The sequence below is a fragment of the Leiobunum rupestre genome, chromosome 10 (genome assembly GCF_980474605.1).
Source record: "Leiobunum rupestre chromosome 10, qqLeiRupe1.1.hap1, whole genome shotgun sequence".
NCBI lineage: Eukaryota > Metazoa > Arthropoda > Arachnida > Opiliones > Sclerosomatidae > Leiobunum > Leiobunum rupestre.
In genome coordinates, this window is record NC_143393.1 from 6,907,673 (window position 1) to 6,930,947 (window position 23,275).

A 23,275-nucleotide genomic window follows, 5' to 3' on the forward strand; every position below is an offset into this window, starting at 1 on the left:
ACTACGCCACAAGCCCCGGCACTTCTCATATATTGGAGAAGGCAGTGCCCCGGATGTAATATAGTAGCATACAGAGAAGCAGATGACGCGAGAAACACGTTTCTCAAACAGGGTGAGAAATAAGGATTTTAGTTTAATTATCAAAAGGAAAAATTCAACGCTACGATGCTGCTGTTTTTCGAAGGGAATGAGTACATTACCAATGCGCGCTATATTTAAAAATCGGAATTCAAAATGTCTTAAAGCTAAGCGCGGGCCACAATACAATTAATTATCGAACAATTTAAAACACAGTGGACTCCAAGCGGCCCACGTCCCGGGTGTTGGCCATCCCTGGTCTATCATTTATGTTCCATAAGTGTGTTAGTTAGTTGAAATAAATACAGGTAGCTATTTGTGATGTCACGTAGAATTGACATCATACCAATCAGCGTCTCTAGCCAGTAAAACGCGTAACTTAAAAACAAATTACACAGAGCACGTATTAGGCCTAGTGACTTAAGCAAGTTTTATGAACTTCAGACTGTTTTTTTAGGAAAAGTTCTCGGTAAAAATATAACACGCCGAAGATACGGAACTAACACACTTATGTGAAACCAAGAATGCATTTATATACACTGTTGGGACGATGTTTAGCTTTGCTCCCAATCCACTTAACGCTCTAGCAGTAAGCTCCTTTGCCTCAAAAAATCTAATCAACTTGATATTTCATTGATTCTCTTAATCAAACGTCTTGCGACGCAATAGTGTGTTGTCGTCTGAAAACCTGCGACGTCACCATTGTAATATGCCTATTGATAAAAAACGTTAACTGTCATGGCGGCCACTATTAACACTACAGCTGTGACGTTACAAGTTTTCAAAATCGTATCAGACGACAACACTCTATTGAAGCTCAAGCCGGTGACGTTTTTACTCCCCCCTCTTGTGGCGGGGGAAAGTTAAGCCACGATGCCCGCGGATCATCTACATAAGTAACATAATACCCCTAAGCATGACACTTGAAGCCTTGTTTATGCATTTTTTCTGACTACGTCCTTTCTTCACCAAAGATAAATCAGAAAAACGACTAGCAACCCGGAAGTTGAACACTCTTTGTGATTTGAATTTTTCTATTGGTCATCCAAAAAGAATCAGAGTTTAAATTCAGCCAATCATATATTATTCCAAAAAAATTCGACTGTTGCGTCAACGTGGTGTTGCCTACGAGCACGCGGCGAAAACGAAATTAGTACTGCTAAATACGCATTCGGCCTAAAATTTGAGGGCCAAATTCTCGGAAGTTGAGTTAGATTAGTTCGTGGCGCCGCTACCGAGTGCAGCTATTTCGAAAAAAATTTTGTCGTCACTGTGAAGAAAAGATGTATTAATTTTTATTCCCAATGTCATACTTAGGGGAATTATGTTTCTTAAGCTACGGTAGTAGCTGCCAAAGGAAACAACAGACTGGATTTTGGTCACATTCAATATCGTTTGTGCTTGTACGCGCATCTCGCTTCGAGGGCGGAGAACTCTAAAGTGGCCTGCAGGAAGTTGAGGGCCAAAAGATCGGCCCACGAAGACAGCGTCCAAGGCCAACTGAAATCGTCGTTCCGCTTGGACTCGTCCGATGGGTCGTGCAAGAACGCGCCGTGTCCGCCGTATTCGGTCACAGCCAACACGAGATTGGGATACACTTGGAAGATTTCGTACGGGATAGAGACGCTGGTGAGGAACGGGTCGTCGCGACTGCTGACGCACAACAAGGGCGTTTCTATGTCGTCCGCGTCACGCAAGGGGGCGTTGCGCTCCCAGAACGATTGCGTCCGTTCCATTCCTTCGTTGGGTGTCGGTAATAATGAGGATGTCGGACACTTCGAATGAAGTATTCTTTCTGCCTCGTCGAATCGGGATACTTTGAGAACCCGTCCTATGTCCACAGTACGGCGCAAGGCCCTTGAGTGAGTCGCAATCAGCTTCCTGGGAAGATACGGACTTAGTTAAGTTAACATTATGACATCCGTTAATCCTATTTATTATTATCAAAATAGAATTAAGTATGACTCTGAACGAACACAGAGCGATTGGCTAATTGGAAGTTTCGGAGGAGGAAACTCGCCACTACTTAACTCTCTTTGTTGGCATAATTACTTCCAAGGTAGTTCGATGGTGCTAAATACGAGTTTAGGTCTCAAACTCGAAAATAACTGCCGACCATAATGAATCAAAGTATGTTTTATTTTACTGTCGAAAGATTTTGAATTTTCAATAAACCGGGACTGTTCCACCAAAAAGACTGGCGGGCATCGTTAACTGACAGGTCCAAAGACTATTAAAAAAGCACGCAAAATAGTCGGTTCTAAGCCACGTAATGATTTACTTGATCATTTTCGAAACAGACTATCATTAAAAAATTACGTTTTGAAGAATACTTATGACTATTACGTTACTTAAAATTATATAATTTCTAAGCATTTAATTTAGTAGTTCAGAAGACCAGACTTACTTATAAGATATATTTGTAGCTAGTGAATAAGGTTGTCTTAGACCTTGTCCACACAATAGCTCTGGGTCGTATATGGGAGAAATGGCGACGCACGCTGACATGAATGACGACGAGCCAAATTCTCCCAAATACGCCATCAGCAAATCCGCACCGACTCCGTACCCCAGCGCGGTCAGCTTCGAGGTCGGCGAGCACGAATTGATATACTTGACGGTTTGCCTCAAGTCGGAGGGGTCTCCGTAGGCTTGCAGCTTAGGCGTTGTCAGCGGACATCCGCCGTGTCCCCGTCTGTGGAACACGACTGGTCGGAAACCCCTTGAAAGGGCTTCGGAGCACACTGTCCCTGCGATAAAGGTATCGAAAACAGTTACGTTTCCTCCTTTGGAAATGTCGTTACGGACGAGGGAAATGGCGGATATATGTAGATGTACTACACCGAAACACTGACCAGAAATCTAACCTAAAGACAAGGCACTCTTGTTGAAGTCCGGCAGAATCAGCAACAGGGTTTTGCTCTTCTTCAAATTACTCCAGACGCAGTAGTTGACGTTGCAGATGGAGGTAGCCGGGATGACCCAGTCCAACGCTACCAAACCGCGGTCTTTCAATTGATAAAACTGACGGTTGAACCTTATTTTATCGGTTTTGGGGTCGCTGAAGAACATCGTGGTTAAGTACTGAATGTCGGGGTTCAAACACCAACGCGGCGATCGGTAACTTTCGGTAAATCTCGGAACCTTGCTCAGTAGAAATCTCGAGAAAGCCGATTCCTTGTAGTAGAGCGATGGCGTCGACGGTTCGCTTCTTACTAAAGCGGACACAACCGCGTTGAACGAGGCTTTAAGCGTCGCCAGGCCAATGACGAAAACACTGAGGTACAAAATAGGTTTGAAGAGAAACCGTTCTAGCACGATCGTCGGGTCTAAGACAACTTCCCCGGTGGTTGTGATGAAAGAAACGCTGCCCTGTTCAACCGTCGCCATGTTGACTTTATATAGCATCACAAATTTCGTACTAGCAGAGCGATTCGATCAATTCGTCCATCCTGTAATTACGTAAAATAAACTTCAATTAATGTCATACCCTTAAAGGACCAGCGTCCTTAAAAATCGTCTTTCCAACTATTCACGAGAGACGCGGAAATTCGACCCGAATTTTTAAAACCATTCTGTGAACCTTTAACATTAGGATAGAAGGCGATGAAACAGACCTATGACGTAGGTAGGGGAAACTAAAATTTCATCCACAGACTTTCGGAATTACCCATTACAAAGTAAATAACTTGAGCAACCTCCACTATAGAGTAGAATTGCTATGTAGCTTTGGGCTATGGTCGCCATTTGAGGGCAGTTTTTTTATCTCTAGGAAAAAGCATGGCTGACGTCGACATACGTCACGCTGATATTACTCTATTGGCGACCCCGCTTTAACCTGAGCGCCAGAGATGGATAGCGGACAGCTCTAGAGTTACAATACGAAAAAAGAGGTAGCACGTGCTTGGAGACTGAGAGGTGAGGTATTGGTTTTTTAGTAAGTAGCGGTAGGTGGCGCAACTGCGTTAGAGCGCCGGGAAAATGCTAATTTTTAAAATTTATTAAAAATTAAAACCCTTTTTAATCGGTTATTCAGGCAAGTAATTTCATATTTTTTTAATAAATTAAATTCTAATGAAGCTGGTCCTTTTAGCGTTTCACAATATCCACACGTCAGCCAACCACCAAATTCATGAAATATAATGAAACTCTCTTTCATTAGACGTTTGAAGCCAGGGGCGTGTCAACTACGGGGGCAGCGAGGGAGACTTTGCCCTGCTTCTACTTATTCGCGGGGGTGCTGCCACCTTCATTTTTTTCCAGGGCAGACCTTGCGCAGAGTGGTTATTTACTCAGGATACTTATTGTGGTCGCCTAGGAGCAACAAACACAAGAAGAACGCAGCTAGCCTTTGATATATATTGTAATTTAGTTTATGTCGGTAGCACGAGATGGCGTTGTAGTCTTGGACTCGAAACTAAAAGAGAACCTTCTGGAAGAAGTTACGTCATCACTACCGCACCGGAGACAGTTTATTTGTATAAAATATGTAATAACGTCACAGCATATTAAAGCTTATATTTTGTTACGTTAACTAACGTCTAGATTAGTTATTCTTACATAACCGACTAAATAGAGGTTCTAGTTTAATATTCTACTAAATAAAGGAATATTACAGCCTTTACACACGCTAACGTAGTGTTGTGTACAAATTTCATTGGACGAACCTTTTCGCTGAACGTTTTACGGAAAGGGGGAAGACAATTTCCGAATTTTCCCCTAAAGCGTCTAACCAATGAAAAATGTACGCAAGAAAATGCACGACTTTTGACGAGTTGCGCTCTCCTTGTGTGGGGTGTTGTGTTTGTTGCTCTTAGGGTGTTGCATGTGACAGGTTGACTAAACAGTACACGCGACATCCTATCTCTCGGCATTTTTACGGACGCATCCTATTTAACAAGGTATGTGCTTATATTTTTGTTTTCGCCCCCGCTCTCGTAAAAACAATACCGGGATTGTATCTATTTTCGTGGCTAAATGTCTAACGGAAGCACACGGTGGCAGCCCTTACAAGTAGTTTCGCGAAAGATTTGGTCCAGAGGGAGGCAATCGCTCAAAGAAAGGACATGATCCGGGGATAGTAGAGCCGATTACGTCGCTCGAAAGATATATTCCATCATCGTAATTGGGTACCTCATCACCCCGCAAAGATGCGCGTAGGCGTAGAGACTGAGACGATAGCGCTTAACCAGTGACCTCCAACCCGGGGGATAAGACGTCACAAGTGCAAACTGACCCTCTGGGGATAGAGAAAAGACACACTTTGATATAATATTAAGGGTTGATACAACGCCTTATTTGAGGGTCACTCGTTATTCTACCATCTCCCCATTGAGATAAACGCGCGCTGTAGCCTGTAACGCGTTAATGGATCGAGCCTGTCAAACCGAAACTCTCTCGCATAATTCCAAAGCAAAGTGGGACAAGTTGCGGTGGGTGGGTGGAACTTTTAGAAAATTGAACGAGACTAGATGGTGGGCTACTGAAAGTATCTCTTTTGACGCCGTGTGTAAACAGATACGGAGGTGTCGCGTCAACCGGAGATAACGCCGTGGATTTTATTACTTCCGCGCAAACTTTACCACCTCTCCCCGCTTTCAACCGCGCAATCAGCTAAGCGATGATCTATAGGAATTGTATGACTTTCAAAAACCCTCGTCCGCGTTTGAATGCTTAAGAAAGAGCCGATGGGTATCGCGGCTGTTCGTAATTGAAAAATCGAGGCCACGTCCATTTTCTTGAAAAAGGAAATCACGGATATTTTTAGAACCTTTCAAATCGAAGTTAGCCGAAGTTTTTATTCAATTTAAATTTTGAAATGTCAAAAATGAGAGCAAATACGGTTCGTTTTAGTCCGCTCTTCAATTTTAACTAGCCGCGTTTGAAACTAATCTTCTGACGCCTGCAAAAAACCACTAGGATTGGACCTAATATAATTTCCCTATACTTTTATATATATTCACACGTAAATCACTAGAAGTATTACATTGGGTTTTAACCCTTTTTAAACCAGAAGTTGAAGGACATTAAACAATTTCAATGTAGCTTGGTTTTGGGAAAATTTGTAAAATTAGGACCCAAATAGAAAGCTCGTGCGTAAAAACCTTAAATAAAAGATATTTAAGAAAATGTTCGTTTATTACATTGCACGCGTGTTTTTATTTGAATGGAAATCTTTCCAATATTGGACACCGTGGCACTACATGCGTCGTTGCTTTAAAAGAACCACAGTAGTGGTGCTAGGATTTTAATAATTTTTATAATCTTATTTGTCTTTCCATACTTTCTTGGTGTGCACCTATTTTATAACATCTGTAACCTCAGCCTACCCTAGCGCCGCTACTGCGCGCTTGCTAGATTCGGGTCCCGCAGTTTATTTGTCCTACTGCTTCCAACAGCCAACTGTTCAGGTTATTCAGGTCGTATTTCCCAGATATCTGAAGGTTATCAGTTAGTTAAATCAGGTTTATCTAATATATTGCCGCCTTCGCCCAAAAATCGTATCTCAAATTGTATTCGATTCATTACGGTTCACACTTACCCCTAAAGTCGCTTCGTTTTAGATAACTAGTTTTAAAAACCAGAGTGAGAAATCGCTTCGTGTTGGTTCGGGAAGCAACTCGTCCAAGTCGGTTCGCTTTCAAAACGACAAGGCGGGGAAGTAAAATTGCTCGTATTTATTATAATGGGAATAAAATTCTAAACAATGTCCAATAATACTACTGTATGTAGAGTAAACATGATTAACTAATTGTTTTCGGATAAATTATGGTATTTTAAAAGTTCTGGTCATAATTTGAAATGACGTTAAGCTATACGCGAACCGGGCCCAAGAATTATCGTTGGCGGTAAAAACTGACATTCAAACCGACCTAAAAGGCTGGTTTTCATTAGGGCAAAAACGATGAACGTCGACGCTAAAAATTCCCGTTAGGCCTAAAGCAATATTTTTGCGTCGACTCTCACCGTTGTGGCGTTTTTGTCCTAGTGAAAACCAGGCTAAACAGGGTTTTAAGCTCTAGTGTGACCGTGGCTTAAGAAACCGATCTGAACCGATCAAATATAATTATTCTCATCACAGGGCTCCCACCAAAATCTCAAAAAAAATAGGGAAATAGGGGATTTTTCTGGCTAGAAATAGGGTGAAATAGGAACCAAATATTTTAAAGTAGGAACCAAATAGGAACCATTTTAATAAACAAAAATTAGATCTTTATTTAAATTTTTAAAAGCAGCAAATTTTTAAAACTGACTTAGTTTTAATTTAAAAAAATGCTTTATCACAAAAATTAAGTACTAGAAATAGGGTGATTTAGTGACCAAATCCCGATTTTATGGTGGTTTAGGGACCTCGAAAAAAGTAGGGGCTTTTAGGCATTTTAGGGACCTGGTGGGAGCCCTGTCATCAGTTGTAGTTTGTCGAACTGTTTAGTATAATATAATCTTGTGAAAAGCAATTTAAAATTAACAGTAATTGAAATTTCGAAAGAAAATTAATCGATGGATGTATAAATTAGATAACTGTGAGGCATCTGAAAAGCGCTCACAATCTGTCTGTCGGCTTAAAATTAATTCGGATTCTGATTGGCATTTTAACCCTTATCTGGTAAAATATGAGTGTAATCTGATTGGTCACAATTATTTTCTCGGTTCAGATAACTCAACGGGTAACTAATTTGCACGTATGTATTTTTGAAAATATGCCAAAGAAGCTAAAAATATGACCCCAAAATTTTTATATATTTCAAATAGAATGTCAAACCCATTAAAACCTCTGTAACACAGAAATATGTTACATGTATATATATATATATCAAGAATGTATTGAAGTTACTAAGAATATTTCAGCATAGCATTAACCCTTGGTACCATCCTCACAGCTTTTGTGTAGAAAGTTCGTCTGCATTTAAGGGGCATTCAAAGCAGGCTTGGTTAAATCGCCATCCACGTCTGTTCGCAATTTAACCACATGATATATTTGATATTTCTTTGTCGATCTCACTTTTGAAAATACATTATTATTTTATTTTTATTCAAGGCGAAAATGACGCCACCTATGAATATTTTATCACGTAAAAACGTCCTACCATTAATTCTGTGTATGTAGTCGTAGCATGTACTGCTTTCGAAAAAGTTTAATTGCTAAAATTTGAAAGTATTCGACGTGACTGTAATATTAAGTTTGAATTTGATAGCTATTACGTCCATTTGCTTCATAAAGGCGACAAGGTTTTTGCGAGCGCATCGAGTGTTATACTAATGGACTCTCGGCGCTCGAGAAAGAATCGAGATACCGGTTCCGTAAATCTTCAATTGAGAAGCCCTATGAAACTGAATAATGAATCCAGGTTTCTCTCTCTTCATCAAATAACAAAAACGAGAAAATTATCCCCAAAGGCTTCACGAAATATTTTAAATTTCACGCTTTTGAAATATGACAGAATAAGAACTCAAGGACAATATTGATTCACCCAGTCTTACCAAGAGGGTCTTACTAACCATACAGACCCAAATGTGTTATTGGAATTTCAATTCGGACGCCAAAATAAAGTCACACGATCAAAATTCTTAATGGAAATATAACCTCTAGTATTTCTGTCACCCTGCAAAAAGGGTTCCAATATTAACCGTTCCCCCCTATGGCTGTAGACATTATCTGCTTAGTGGTTTGTTGCGGAGGTTATATTCCCTTTAAGCCCAGAAGCACTTTACCAACCGAACATTTTTTTAAATAATAATCAGCTAGGCTAATACCATAGGCACCACCCTATGCCCAAGTCCTCTAGCGACTTTTATTGCCAGGTGGCCGGGTTACGATGGGTTGGAGGGTGGTGGAAAGAGCTTCATGCCACGCGAGCAAACAGCTCCCTACACTCACTATTACCATTAACCTGTACAACTTTTTAAAGGAAGGGGAAACCGAAGAACGCGGAGAAAAACCCCTGTAACCAGTGGGGAGTGTACTTGCAAACTCAACGCAGAAGGAGTTGTTCTGGACTGAACATAAGGTGGTACTTTTAACGTGTTCTGAGATTTAGGAATAGGGTAAGAAGAGTAAACTTATAACGCCATTTTACTTCTGTGGTCGTTAATAGTTTGAGTCGGGGTAAAAATGTTTCCCAAAATGGCTGCCTGTGGCCATTTTAATTACCAGATAAATTGTGGTGGGGTGGCGGAATTATGGAATAGTTAGCACTTTCACCTCGCAGCAAGAGGAGCTGGATTCGATCCCAGCTCAGACCACCAAATAATTTGTGCTTGTGGCACTGAAAACTCGAAACCACTCCTTCCGCGTGGAGCTTGCAAGTTCTCTCCCCACTGGTTAAAAGCGTTTTTCCCCTCCATAAAACTTGTATTGGTGAACGGTAATAACAAGTTTAGGGAGCTGTTGGTTCGCGCAGCACTAAGGGTTTTCCACCACCCTCCTACGCATTGTAACCCGACCACCTGTTTAAAGGCATAAAAAATTGCTAGATGACTTGGGCCTAGGGTGGTGCCTTGGGTATTAGCTTAACTGATTATTATTATTACTAGTTAAATTCTGGATAAGCAGACGATTTTATTAGTTTATTCTATTTACACCTCCTTTTCAGGAGGAGAAAAAAGTGTAGCATTAATTCTCTAACCTCGACGAATAGTTACCGGTGTAGAGTAATCATCTGCAAAGGAACAAGCGAATAATTCGATTTATCGTAAAAAGGCCAGAAAAGTTTCCACCTAATATTTTAACAGTGCTAACTACCTAAAGACATCTTTAGACGTTTAAAGAAGTACGGTTACCTCGCTACTAACTGAGTACAAAAGGTGGTAATAAGTAAAATCATAAGCCTATCAACCCTAAGTTTGAATCGAACGGCAATGTTGGTTCAAGCTAACGACCGTCGAAAGTACAGCGCTAAATCCACCCGGTGGCGGAAAAGAGAAACGTAACGCGTCTCGCAATGCATGATGCCAGCTGCTTCAGTAAGAGAGAGGTGCGTAGAGAGAGAAAGGGGGAAGGAAGAAGCTTCAATTTATCTCTTCCAGGTGCCGATACTATCGCCTGATTTCTTCTTTTTCGCCCGTCCAGTGGTGGTACAAAGGGCGCTATGCGCGTTTCAAACTTAGGGTTGATAGGCTTATGGTAAAATACACATGGACAAGGTTACAATTAAGTGTCATACTTATAAATCGTTATGAGACTTATGGTATACCAGCAGGGACGTCATTTGGGTGGGGTAATGAATTCTTACGAGCTAGAAAAGTTCACGAATAAATTTGCATTTAATTACATAAGAAACGTCTTGTTTCATTTCATCTATTCATTGTTTTGGATTGTATGTTATTATTTATTTCGTTCTTAAGTTGTCCAAAAAGAAACGTACCTTTTCCCTTTATAACTTTTCTGCCATAAAATATTCAATTTGACGCCTTTTAGCCTTTTAAAATATCCTGTTTTCTGGAGCTCAAGTTCTGCCCGCTGCTGAAAAATCCTGAAATGACGTTCCTGTATACTACTCATTGGGTTTATGCCCACTAGCGCAGGTCCCATTTGCGCGGTTTCCCAAAAGCGCAGTTCTCAAAAGCGCAGTGTCCCAAAAGCGCGGTTCCCATTTGTGCAGTTCTCAAAAGCGCAGGGTCCCCAAAGCGCGGTTCCCATTTGTGCAGTTCCCAATAGCGCGGTTTCGATTATTACCTAACCTACAGTGCCTACGCGCCTGCGGCGCGCCCGGTTAACCTGACCTAACCTAACCTAACCTTTTGGGAAACCGCGCTATGGGAACTGCGCTAATAGGCATATACCTCTCATTGTCAGTCAGATTTTACATTTAATCTTGAATTTAACAAAATAGCCTAAGTAACATAATAACCATGACGCAGCATAATTTTCTGTCCGAAACTTTTTCGATTATCAGCCGAACCGAGTAGTATATTATCTACCTTGATAGTACCGTAGTAGAATATTTCGCATTGACAATAATTTGACACTAGGGTGGCTTGGTGCTGAGAACTTAACCTTGATTGCGCTAAGCTCTGAAAATACGTTCGGTAACTTCGGTGATAATTGTGGCTAATTTTACATACTTAGTGTTATTATGTTATCCCTTCACACTCAACAACGACATCATTGTCCATTGTCACATTCCCACTCTGTACAAAAACTAAAATATAATCATTGAGGAAAGAAACAATTTTATCTCGAAATCTGTCCTGCATGAGGAATTACGCTAAAAACTAAGAAGAAACAAACGACGATTATTTGACCTATTAATGATTAAAATGTCACGAAAGGAGCGTAAGCTACCGCGGAAAGAAAGAAATAACGTTGCGCTCAAGCAAAAACATCATATCAAGACTGCATTCAGTTAACTACAGCGTTGTCAGATGTAAAACAGGCAATTATTGTATACAAACTCATAAATTATTGAATTGTTTTGTGAAATTTAACTAGCATTATGTAGGTTTGTTTCAAGAATTTGGCCAGCTTTGAAAAATTAAAAGTTAATTTTAAAGATCAAACCACCAAAAATTGCCGTTATCGACGGCAAGATTTAATTAAACAAAAGCGACTAGTAACCTTTTTGGGCTGAAGATGAGTGAAAAGTGTTAGTGGGTTCGAAAATTATTGGCAATATGGTAAGTCCTATTAGAATTATTGGAAATAAGGTACGGTCTGTTAAATATTTTGCAAAAAGGCGTACTATATGGCACACTGTTTAAATTATGGTACGTTCCTAGCTAGAATTATTGAACTGTACCATAATTATGCGGTGGCGGAGTGGTTCGCCTCGCAGCAAGAGGAGCCGGGTTCGATCCCAGCTTGTGGCACTGGGGGAAAACTCCTTCTGGGTTGAGTTTGCAAGCTCTCTCCCCACTGGTTTAAGGGGTTTTCCATGGAGTTCGTCGGTTTCCCCTTCCCCTAAAAAGTTGTAGAGGTCAACGGTAATAGTAAGTGTAGGGAGCTGTTGGCTCGCGTGGCATGGAGGGCTTTCCACCCCCCTCCTTCGCATTGTAACCCGATCACCTGAATTAATGGCTTTAAAAGTAGCTCGATGACTTAGGCCTAAGGTGGTGCCTTGGGTATTAGCCTAGCTGATTATTGTTATTGTTATTGTTAATGCTGGTTACCTAAGAATATGAGAGTATAGGCCGCTGGTACCAACTCGGCGCCCCCGTGTGAGAGGAGTATGTAGAAACGATATAAATATGGCAGACAACCAAAAGGTTAAAGGGAGTATGATATGAACTTCCATATTTATGGTGGGTCAACGAATTTCACATTTCTGCCACCAGGTTTAACGGAAGCTTTAAATGATTGGCGCTAGTTACGTTTAAAGCAAGCCGTAGCGCGTTTTAGCAGACGATTTTCGATTTAGTTCATATTCCCTTTAATATTTAAGGGTTATCCAAATGCCACCTGTAGTGGCATCTGTAATATATAAAACAAATTCACGCATTATTTTATTTAATTTACATTAAATTAATTTTCAATGCTATATCATTCACTTTTAGATCTTTAAAGATTTATAACATTTTAACTATAATAATGTAGTACTTTGTACCGCCAATAGATGACGCCACAAACGGCTATTTACTCTGGCGGGAGAAGGCCGAAATTATATTATGGTGGTGTCTAACTTAAAGGGTTATACTACTTTTCTCATAATAATATTAAATATTTTAAATTCACTATAAATTCGATAATTTATAACGTAATTTTAACGGCAAAGACTAAAGAAATCACTTCACGATAACGTACTGATCAATGCGTACATAATAATAATTGAAAATGTCATCTGCTAGATAATAGCAAAATCTGAAACAGTGATTTTAAATCTATTTTCTGTCACTTGATTATAGTAAAAATATAAAATGTTTTTTGGTCGTTTGCGGACTTTTCAAATGTGGTCATCCTATGATCAAATGGATGCAACAAAGAAAACGTGTGGTTAGAAACTTTATCCGTATGGGGTTTATTAACTTATGATAGTCCTCTTTCGCTCAATAAAGACGGCTGAATAAACAGCGTTGATAACTTTTGTGGTTCCAAGTATAATATGGTTTAAAAATAGCGTAAATACTGTTATAGGATTTTTCCTAAGGTCCAGAATTCAGTTAATCTTTTTTATTTTTGTTCCGTGCGTGTTTTTATTATTATATTTTTTACATTTTTACATTATTTTTTTGTGTTTTTGTTCCTTAACATTCTCAAGGCTGCGTTAAAGCAAGAATATAATTAAATTTACCTGGCTGATTTGATTTTTTTTATGCACGAGGGGGATTGAAAGCAACGCAAAATATTAACCCAGCCACCTGTTTAAGGCATTAAAAGTCGCTAGATGACTTGGGCCTAAGGTGGTGCCTTGGGTATTAGCCTAGTTGATTATTATTATTATTATTGCCATACTCCCGAATTATAAATAAACACATTATGGTTATAAAATTGTTTGTAATGAATTAGAGCACAGACCACCTACCCCAATGAAGGACTCGCATAACCTCGAAAAAAGGTGCTTCAAAGTGGTGGGGCTTTTTTTACAGCAAACAGAAAATTATTTATTTTACGAACTTAAAAAAGTCTTGCACGAGCCAGCTTTTACAATACATTTTTTTTAACTATAGCAAGTGCTCGTCTTTGAACCTTTAAAACTGCCTCTACTTGCCGTGAGATGGCGCACTCGTAAAAAAGCTGCATCACATTCGAGACTTTAATTTTTTTTAAATTACTACCAGCGATACATGTCCCTCTTGGGATAGGTGGTCTGTGATTAGAGTAAGTAAATAACAACAATTTTTTTTCCAAACAGCCTAGGGAGCTCGCAAAGGGTGATCAATTAGTCATATTCAAAATAATAGAAAATAGTAGATTTTGAATCTTTCCTACTAAAAAATCGTTCTTTGAATTTCGAAAGTAGAATAATTACTCCTATCATATGCAACGTAATCTCCCATAAGTTTTCCATAAAGTCATTCTTTTATATGAAACCTTGTTCACGGGATTTTGAGGTAAATTACGTCACTTCCAACTCCGTGACGAAAAATGCGTCATCAACTTTACAGGTGGGAAACGGATGTTAGTGAAGTGGTTTTTGAAAACGCGCAGAATTCCTCGCGTGTTCCTGGCTTTGACCTAGGAGCAAGAAACACAGCACCCAGGGCAGGATTAACCCCAATATCTGCCCTAAGCAATTTAAGAATTTTGGTCCCCCCCCCCCTCATTAGTTAGTAGACGCCGGACTCAGGAAAACAAAATTCTTATTTGGAATCTTGGATAATACTAATACAGATGCATTTATATTTTATTTATATTTTACTCCGTAACTTAATTTTTTAACGTGTATGAGATACATTTTGTAGGATAAATTTTTATATTTTTTAAATTAAATTTTATGGTAAATCCGCCACTGAAATAAGGCGAAGCGTCTACAGCTGACATCGGCAATTCGCCAAAACGACTACCTCAGTACCTCTATTATTATATTGGGTACCGCAAAACTGGTGGCGATAACAAAATGGTAACACGGAAATGTTTTGACTATACTAAAGTATAATAGATGATGCCAGACTACCATTATTGCAAAACGTTTTCCGAGTTATATGTATTTACTGAACTGTGAGTTTTAATAAATAAAAATTTAACCAAAATACGTGACTTTAGTATATTTAGTGTAGTCAAAACATTTCATGTAACCTTTTTGTTCCCGCCACCAGATCGGCGGTATTCAATATATTTATGGAGGTAATCGTTTTGGCGAATTGCCGATGTCAGTAGACGCTTCAAAGGAGTATATTATTATAAATATTATATAATTATACTGATATAGTTATTTTTTATTTAGTTTTAGTTCCATTGTATCATTATCAAATTTTTTAGTTTTTCCTAATGAATAGAATTTTGATGGTGCCCCTAATTTCTATATTTCTTGATGCCCCAAGCAATTGGTTTTTTTTTGCCTAATGGTTAATCCAGGGCTGACAGCACCTCACACAAGGAGAACGCAACCCGTCAAAAGTCGTGAATTTTCTTGTGTACAGTTTTCATTGATTAGGCGCTTTAGCGCCTGCTACCGTCGGAAGGGGAAAATTCGGAAATTGTCTTCCCCCTTTCCGTACACAACACTGCGTTAGCGTGTTTAAAAGCTAGCTGCGTTCTCCTTGTGTTTGTTGCTCCTAGCTTTGACAATCCATAGCTTAGTGACTCATGATCACGAGATTTTGTTCCCTTGGTAACCACTTCAAGGATTATAAGAATTGTCCGTTTTTGGGTCTCATTGAAAATGTTACATATGCTCCTACACCTGGGATTAATTTGTCATATTCAAAATAATAGAAAACTGTAGATTTTGAATCTTTTCTACCAAAAAAATAACATTTTGAATTTCGAAAGTAGAATAATTACCCCTTAAGTTGTTCTTATCCAGTAACAGTTTAATTGGAAGGAGATATAAACCAAGAAAAAAATGTTTTATTATCTTTTGGGAAAGGTGTTGCTCTGGAAAATAACGACCTTGACTTTCCGGATCGGATTCGGGTGCACGGTAGGATCCGAACTACATCTTTTTGTATGATTACATTTTAAACCATTATATAATTTAACCAAAAGTATCCATCTCCATATACTGCTAATTTATCATTAGAGAGGTTAAACAAAGTGCACTAGAAGCTATAACAGCAACGTCGGGAGTACATCGACGTTCGAGGATAAACATTCGTTAAAATTTGTTAAGTACGCTTTCAGTTCACCAGCTAACGCGATCAATTACCTTTGAAATCGAGTCAAAAAGTAGTTTCAACACGAACTACTATTTGACACAAATCCTAAGTGGACACGGTAAGTTCCCACTTTACCTGTTCAACTTGGGGCATATTGCATCGCCCAAACGCATATGCGGTGCTCTGGAAGCAGACTCAGAGCACTATGTTCGTAATTGTCCCAAAACGAACCATTTGATAAGAAGACCACTCCAAATGGATGGGCTTCGGAATTGAGATAACGAAACGATCAACGATCTTGAACGCGTAATGCGTTATATCGTTGTGAATTTTGACGAACTCACGAGTGAGTCGTGAGTAGGTGGTACAAGTATACGGGTGTATATTTGTTTGTGTACGTCTTTTAGTAAGCGATTCCTAAATTTGTATACAGGCCGGGACAAATGATGAAAAACCCCTGTAATGCTTAGGGGTATATAAATACAATAGTCTGATGTACCCCTGTACCCCCCCCCCCCCCGTTCCTACGCCACTGATACCTCTACTTGGAATGCTTATCGCGGCAGATTTTCGTCTCGATGTGGCGGACGTTTTTTTTTGACGTCACTATGTTAACTTAACAAACAACAACGCGAGAGGGAAGCGCGCGCAGAGGGGATTTTTTCTCTCGTAGGCGGGGCCAAAGTCATCAGAGTGATCTTACCATACGCGATACGCCAGTATACGCATTCCAAGTAGAGGTATGGATTCCTGATGAGTGTTATCATAAGTAACATAATAACAATAAGTATGACACTTCCTATTGCTTTAATACTAAATTTCTAACCGAACCTTTTTTCGGCACTGATACTCTCTTTAAGCTGTGACTTGGACTCGCGACTTACCGTTTTGGATGACTACTTTTTGATAAAAATTTTAGCCTAATATCGGAGAGCACGTTCTGGAGTCGCGAGGGGCTTTGGCTATGTTTTGAAGCTCGCGTGCGAATCATGCGTGATAAAAAAAACAGATATTTCGGCTTAGCGGAAGTCTCGCATAATTTAGACACTAGAGGGCTCTGGGCTGAGAAAACATCTTGTTTACGCAATAACTATGAAAATCAGTTAGGCTGTAAATCTCGTTAATTATCATACTTGTTATTATGTTACTTATGGCGTTATAGATATGCAATTATTAGTTTCTTCGTGTGCTCGGGTGTACCGCAGATATCTCTCTATGTATACTCGTACTTATTTTGCCTAATTCGTCTTAATTGTACAAGGCCTAGGTGTATTTCAATTGAAATACGAATTTACGCTTTTTAACAATTATGTTGCTAGATATTTATAAGTGGTCATTACTCTGTCTCGATTTGTTGAGTTGGTAAATAATAGTTATCAGTATTTTTATTTAAACACTATAAATATATTACGACAGAAATATGGCGTCGTCTTGACGTTGTTAAATATTCGACTTCGAAGTACAAACGGGAATAATAAAACGTCTAAAATGTTCACGTGACTCCCAACGTCGTTGTTCAAACTTTTAGAGTGCTCTGCTTAACCTCTCTAATTTCAGAAACATGTCGGTGAAAAAAGTTTTTATTTTATGAAGTAGAAGCACACTTCTGTTATTTTCTTCTGAATTAATGTTAATACCTAAAATTTATGAGATAGAATGGATAACAAAAATTTCTCACGCATTTGTTTGCAAGTCTTGTTTTTTCGCAATTTCACTTAAGTCTTTTACAACTGATAGGAACCAATATCTAAAAAACCGAAAACTTTTGACGCAATTGAGGTCGTTCTAATAAATTATCTTTTATCGAGAAAAAAATAGAAATATCTGTTTGCCACTCGGTGGCTGACTACAAATCTCCGCCTAGCACAAATAAAATTGGACAATAGAGTTGAGTTCACATCGTTTCCCGTATAGCGTTTTTTGTATAATCTGGTTTTCAAGAAATTATACGTCTTCAATCTTACGACATAAATTTAAGAGGAAGAAAACTTTCGATTTCGTAACATCCTCGCAAATATCAATCGTAAGATATACAGTATAGGGAGCCCGCGGTAGTGGAAGGCCGCGAAATTGTAAGATTTGAATTCCTTGAAATTGTAAGAGGAAGTACGTAATCATGTACACGAATGTTTCAACTACCAAACACTTGATTAAATATAGAACTACAAAACCATGAAATAAAACTCGAGTGTTCTGTAAAGTACACTGTATATTTTTGGGGATCAAATCCATTATCAAATATTTGTTTTCTAGGCAAGTCAAATATCAAATCGAATATTTAAAATGTTAAATAGTTTGGTCGAATATTGTTCAATGAAAAAACAGTGCCAGTAAACTCAAAAATTGGTAAAAAAAACCACGTCGGTTATTCTACCAGTTTTGCAAACTATTTGAAACACCAAATATTTTCTAACGAATATTCAATTATTCGATCAGGAAAAACGATTATTCGCGAATATTTTCAAGGCCTATTCGATTTTCCATAGTGATGTAACCAAATATACTGCACACCCCTAGTATTCTGGTGCATTTCAACAGATATATTAAGAGCTTGTTTGTTAAAGTTAATCGGAGACTGTTTTGAGGGTTTGACGAGACGGTAGCGGTACAAATTGTAGTAACCGGATGTTCTTACAAGGAGGAAACGCGTACGATTTGCCTTTAACCGTAATACTCCCTGATGATTTCAGTAGAGTAAATTGCTCTACGCCCACCAGTAATTAGGGAGACGGATTATAGGGTGTCAAATTTTGCGCGTAAGAGTTCCCCGAATTGCGATTGCTTTTTTAAAGTCTTCGGGAAAATGTTTTAAAGAAAACCGCTAAACTGTTTTCCAATCATTAGCTTAGTTTTCAAACTGGGGCATTAGTTCCTTTTTTTTTCAAAATCTTTGTTTCAAAGCGCGAAAAATTGGCAAGCCATATAATGATTCGTAACGAATTTGGTTTACAAATTGATCCTGATATTCACGGCCCAGTCGGCGCGTGATTTGATTGCCAAATAGATCCAATTTGCATACAAATCTAATTCGTAAACCTTTTACGTGTTTTCGAGGATTATTTGACTTTAAATAATTTCAACACGATTTTGCGTATCACGAAGTTTGTTTCGGACCGTAACGGCACCAGGGCTACACAGGTTATAACCTACTTTTCACTTTACTTGGGGGCCCATAAAACAATTTCAAAGATCCCCAGGAAAACATCAAGGTAATTTTTGGGGCCCAAAGAAAAATTAAAAAATTAATTAAAGGAAAAGTCCAGGTTGGGTAAAACTTGGGTCTATTTGAAAGATCATGTTTAAATAAACTCAAAAATATCAGTCGTAAAATTGTATCTTTTTTTAATGACGAGAAATTAATTTTTAAACGAGCCAAATTTACCGCCAAGCGATCTGCCATTTTTTGTTTCGGGGTGACGTTTTAGGACTTTAATCACGCGCTGTTCGCGCTATAACAGGCTTTACCAGCGCTCTGTTGCCCGCGCGCGCTTGCTCCGCGTGCGGTCTGCGGAGGGAAGGCGAAAGAAAATGGCAGCTCGCTTGGCGGTAAATTTCGCTCGTTTAAAAATTAATTTCTCGTCATTAAAAAAAGATACAATTTTACGACTGATATTTTTGAGTATATTTAAACATGATCTTTCAAATAGACCCAAGTTTTACCCAACCTGGACTTTTCCTTTAAATTATTAAAGAATAGTATAATAGTCAATTTACTAGATTTTGGAACTTAGGCCGTTATTACACTTAAATTTGCCTAATGAGGGTCCCTTTTGAAAAAATATTAGCCTACACCTCCTAAAATTCTTTGGTCTCGGATTAAGGATATTACTTTTGGCAAATATATTTTAAAGAATAAATAAATTTTATAACAATAAACAGTGTAATGCTTTGATACCAATTAGATGACGACAAAGTTTTGCAAACGGGAAAAAGGTTATTGTTTTACGATATAATTCTAGGATATTTGTTGAACTTAGAAAACGAAGTAGTTATTAGTCCTGTTATCTATAACGATCTAATCTGTATAAATCTATTTTTAGCCAAGCCGTTTACGACCTATACCGATTTAATAATAAGGACGGTATCAGGTGTCCCACCAAACATTTTAAACTAATTAGGGATAAATTTATTTTTCACGATAAAAATAAGGTAAAATAGGCACGAAATTTATTAAAATAACCAATATTAAACCAAATGAAATCGTTATATGATTTTTATCATCCTAAAAGCTTACTGATTTTTCAATTATCGGGTCGCAAAAATTAATTTAGTTTCTAACCCTCCCAAAGATTAATTTAGTTTATGACTTTCCCAAAAAATTAATTTAGTTTATAACTATCCCAAAAATTCATATCATTTTTAATTATACCAAAAATTAATTTAGTTTCTATCTCAAAAATTAATTTAGTTTCTATCTCAAAAATTAATTTATTTTCTATCTCAAAAATTAATTAAGTTTCTATCTCAAAAATTAATTTAGTTTCTATCACAAAAATTAATTTAGTTTCTATCTCAAAAATTAATTTAGTTTCTATATCAAAAATTAATTTAGTTTATAATTATATCAAAAATTAATTTCATTTTTAACTATACCAAAATTAATTCAGTTTCTAACCATCCCAAAAATTAATTTAGTTTTCAACTATCACAAAAATTAATTTAGTTTTCAACTATCACAAAAATTAATTTAGTTTCTACCCCAAAAAATAATTTAGTTTTTAACTATCCCAAAATTAATTATTTTCTATGTCAAAAATTAATTCAGTTTCTATCTCAAAAATTAATTCAGTTTCTATCTTAAAAATTAATTCAGTTTCTATCTCAAAACAAATTAGTTTTAACTATTTCAAAATTAATTTAGTTTTAACTATCCCAAATTAATTTAGTTTTTAACTATCCCAAAATTAATTCAGTTTCTATCTCGAAAATTAATTCAGTTTCTATCTTAAAAATTAATTCAGTTTCTATCTCAAAAATTAATTCAGTTTCTATCTCAAAAATTAATTCAGTTTCTATCTCAAAAATTAATTCAGATTCTATCTCAAAAATTAATTCAGTTTCTATTTAAAAAAAATAAAAATAAATATTTAGTTTTAACTATCCCAAAATTAATTTAGTTTTTAACTATCCCAAATTAATTTAGTTTTATATATCCCAAAATTAATTTAGTTTTAACTATCCCAAAATTAATTTAGTTTTATCTCAAAAATTGATTTAGTTTTTATCTCAAAAATTAATTTAGTTTTTATCTCAAAAATTAATTCAGGTTTTATCTCAAAAATTAATTCAGTTTCTAACTATCCCAAAAATTAATTTATTTTCTATCTATCCCAAAAATTAATTGACATTATAACTATCCCAAAAATCAATGAAGTTTTTAACTATCCCAAAAATAATTTAGTTTCTAACTATCTCAAAATTAATTTAGTTTCTAACTATCTCAAAATTAATTTAGTTTTTAACTATCCCAAAATTAATTTAGTTTCTATCTAAAAAATTCACTTAGTTTCTAACCATCCCAAAAATTCATTTAGTTTTTAACTATCCCAAAAATTCATTTAGTTTTTAACTATCCCAAAATTAATTTAGTTTATAACTATCTAAAAAATTCACTTAGTTTCTAACCATCCCAAAAATTCATTTAGTTTTAACTATCCCAAAATTAATTTAGTTTTTAACTATCCCAAATTAATTTAGTTTTATATATCCCAAAATTAATTTAGTTTTAACTATCCCAAAATTAATTTAGTTTTATCTCAAAAATTGATTTAGTTTTTATCTCAAAAATTAATTTAGTTTTTATCTCAAAAATTAATTCAGGTTTTATCTAAAAAATTAATTCAGTTTCTAACTATCCCAAAAATTAATTTATTTTCTATCTATCCCAAAAATTAATTGACATTATAACTATCCCAAAAATCAATGAAGTTTTTAACTATCCCAAAAATAATTTAGTTTTTAACTATCCCAAAATTAATTTAATTTCTAACTATCTCAAAATTAATTTAGTTTTTAACTATCCCAAAATTAATTTAGTTTATAACTATCTAAAAAATTCACTTAGTTTCTAACCATCCCAAAAATTCATTTAGTTTTAACTATCCCAAAATTCATTTAGTTTCTAATTATCCCAAAAAATCGTTTAGTTTCTAATTATCCCAAATATTTATTTAGTTTTTAACTATCCCAAAAATAATTTAGTTTTTAACTATCCCAAAATTAATTTAGTTTCTAACTATCTCAAAATTAATTTAGTTTTTAACTATCCCAAAAAAATTTAGTTTTTAACTATTCCAAAATTAATTTAGTTTCTATCTCAAAATTCATTTAGTTATTAACTATCCCAAAATTAATTTAGTTAATAACTATCTAAAAAATTCACTTAGTTTCTAACCATCCCAAAAATTCATTTAGTTTTAACTATCCCAAAATTCATTTAGTTTCTAATTATCCCAAAAATCGTTTAGTTTCTAATTATCCCAAAAATTCCTTTAGTTTCTAATTATCCCAAATATTTATTTAGTTTCTAATTATCCCAAAAATTCATTTAGTTTCTAACCATCCCAAAAATTCGTTTAGTTTCTAATTATCCCAAAAATTCATTTAGTTTCTAATTATCCCAAATATTTATTTAGTTTCTAACCATCCCAAAAATTCATTTAGTTTCTAACCATCCCAAAAGTTCATTTAGTTTCTAATTATCCCAAAAATGCATTTAGTTTCTATACCAAATACTGCCATGTTGCTATTGTGTATCGAAAAGCTCCAGCTTTGAGCATTTTGTAAACAACCCTTAAACAGGGGTATAAAAAATAGGGTTTTGGGTATAGTTTAGAGACATCTATAGGAGATTTTAGGTATTGTGAGGACATTTTTACGCGCAGAAAAACAGTAACACTTACCAGAATTCCAATCAGTTAAATACGATACAAGTGAAAGTTACTATTAAATAAATGGAGCCGTGCGAGGAACACGGTGCATCTAGAGCTTCTCCAAATCGAAACTAACCGGGAACCCCGCGCGACGCCCAGATTTGGAAGTCGACGAACGGAGCCCACCTAGCGGCGATTCAGTCGACTAAAATTGATCAAAGAGCGGGAAGAATATTTTTATCAGCGAGTTCGCGGTAAACTTTGAAGATGTCCAAAGGAGAAGATTAATTTTAAGGGGGATAAATATTTCAAAGTTCTTCTTCATGCCTTTAAGAAATTTTTCCTGAATACGCGAAACTCCCAAGAGACAAAGAGCTTCTTTTAATCTGACCAGCGCGAGGACCTAAGCTGATTAATATCAGTCCATCGGGTAATCCTCTTCTCCGTCTCGACTGGAGAGACTTGTTCGCGTTGAATACAAAATTAACTTTATTCCAAGCAACGGGAATTATTTACTTAAGGCGGAAGAGTACCTTGGCTAGTTTCAATTCTTTATTACTAGATGGCGTTAGGATAGACGACACACAGAGTCACGCTCACGTTCCTCGGAAGGCTTTTAGGAGTTATTGGGG

General features: G+C 36.8%; 1 protein-coding gene across 1 annotated transcript; it reads right to left on the reverse strand.

The window, feature by feature from the left end:
- Positions 1-770: 770 nt before the first annotated feature.
- On the reverse strand, positions 771-22,757 carry LOC149923475 (protein ABHD15-like). Its single transcript, XM_090161627.1, has 4 exons — positions 22,674-22,757; positions 2,946-3,530; positions 2,486-2,828; positions 771-1,959 (listed from the first exon to the last, which is right to left on the reverse strand). Exons 2-4 carry the CDS (start codon positions 3,484-3,486, stop codon positions 1,464-1,466), a joined length of 1,380 nt encoding a protein of 459 aa, XP_090017753.1. The 5' UTR covers positions 3,487-3,530; positions 22,674-22,757; the 3' UTR covers positions 771-1,463.
- Between the last annotated feature and the right edge of the window lie 518 nt (positions 22,758-23,275).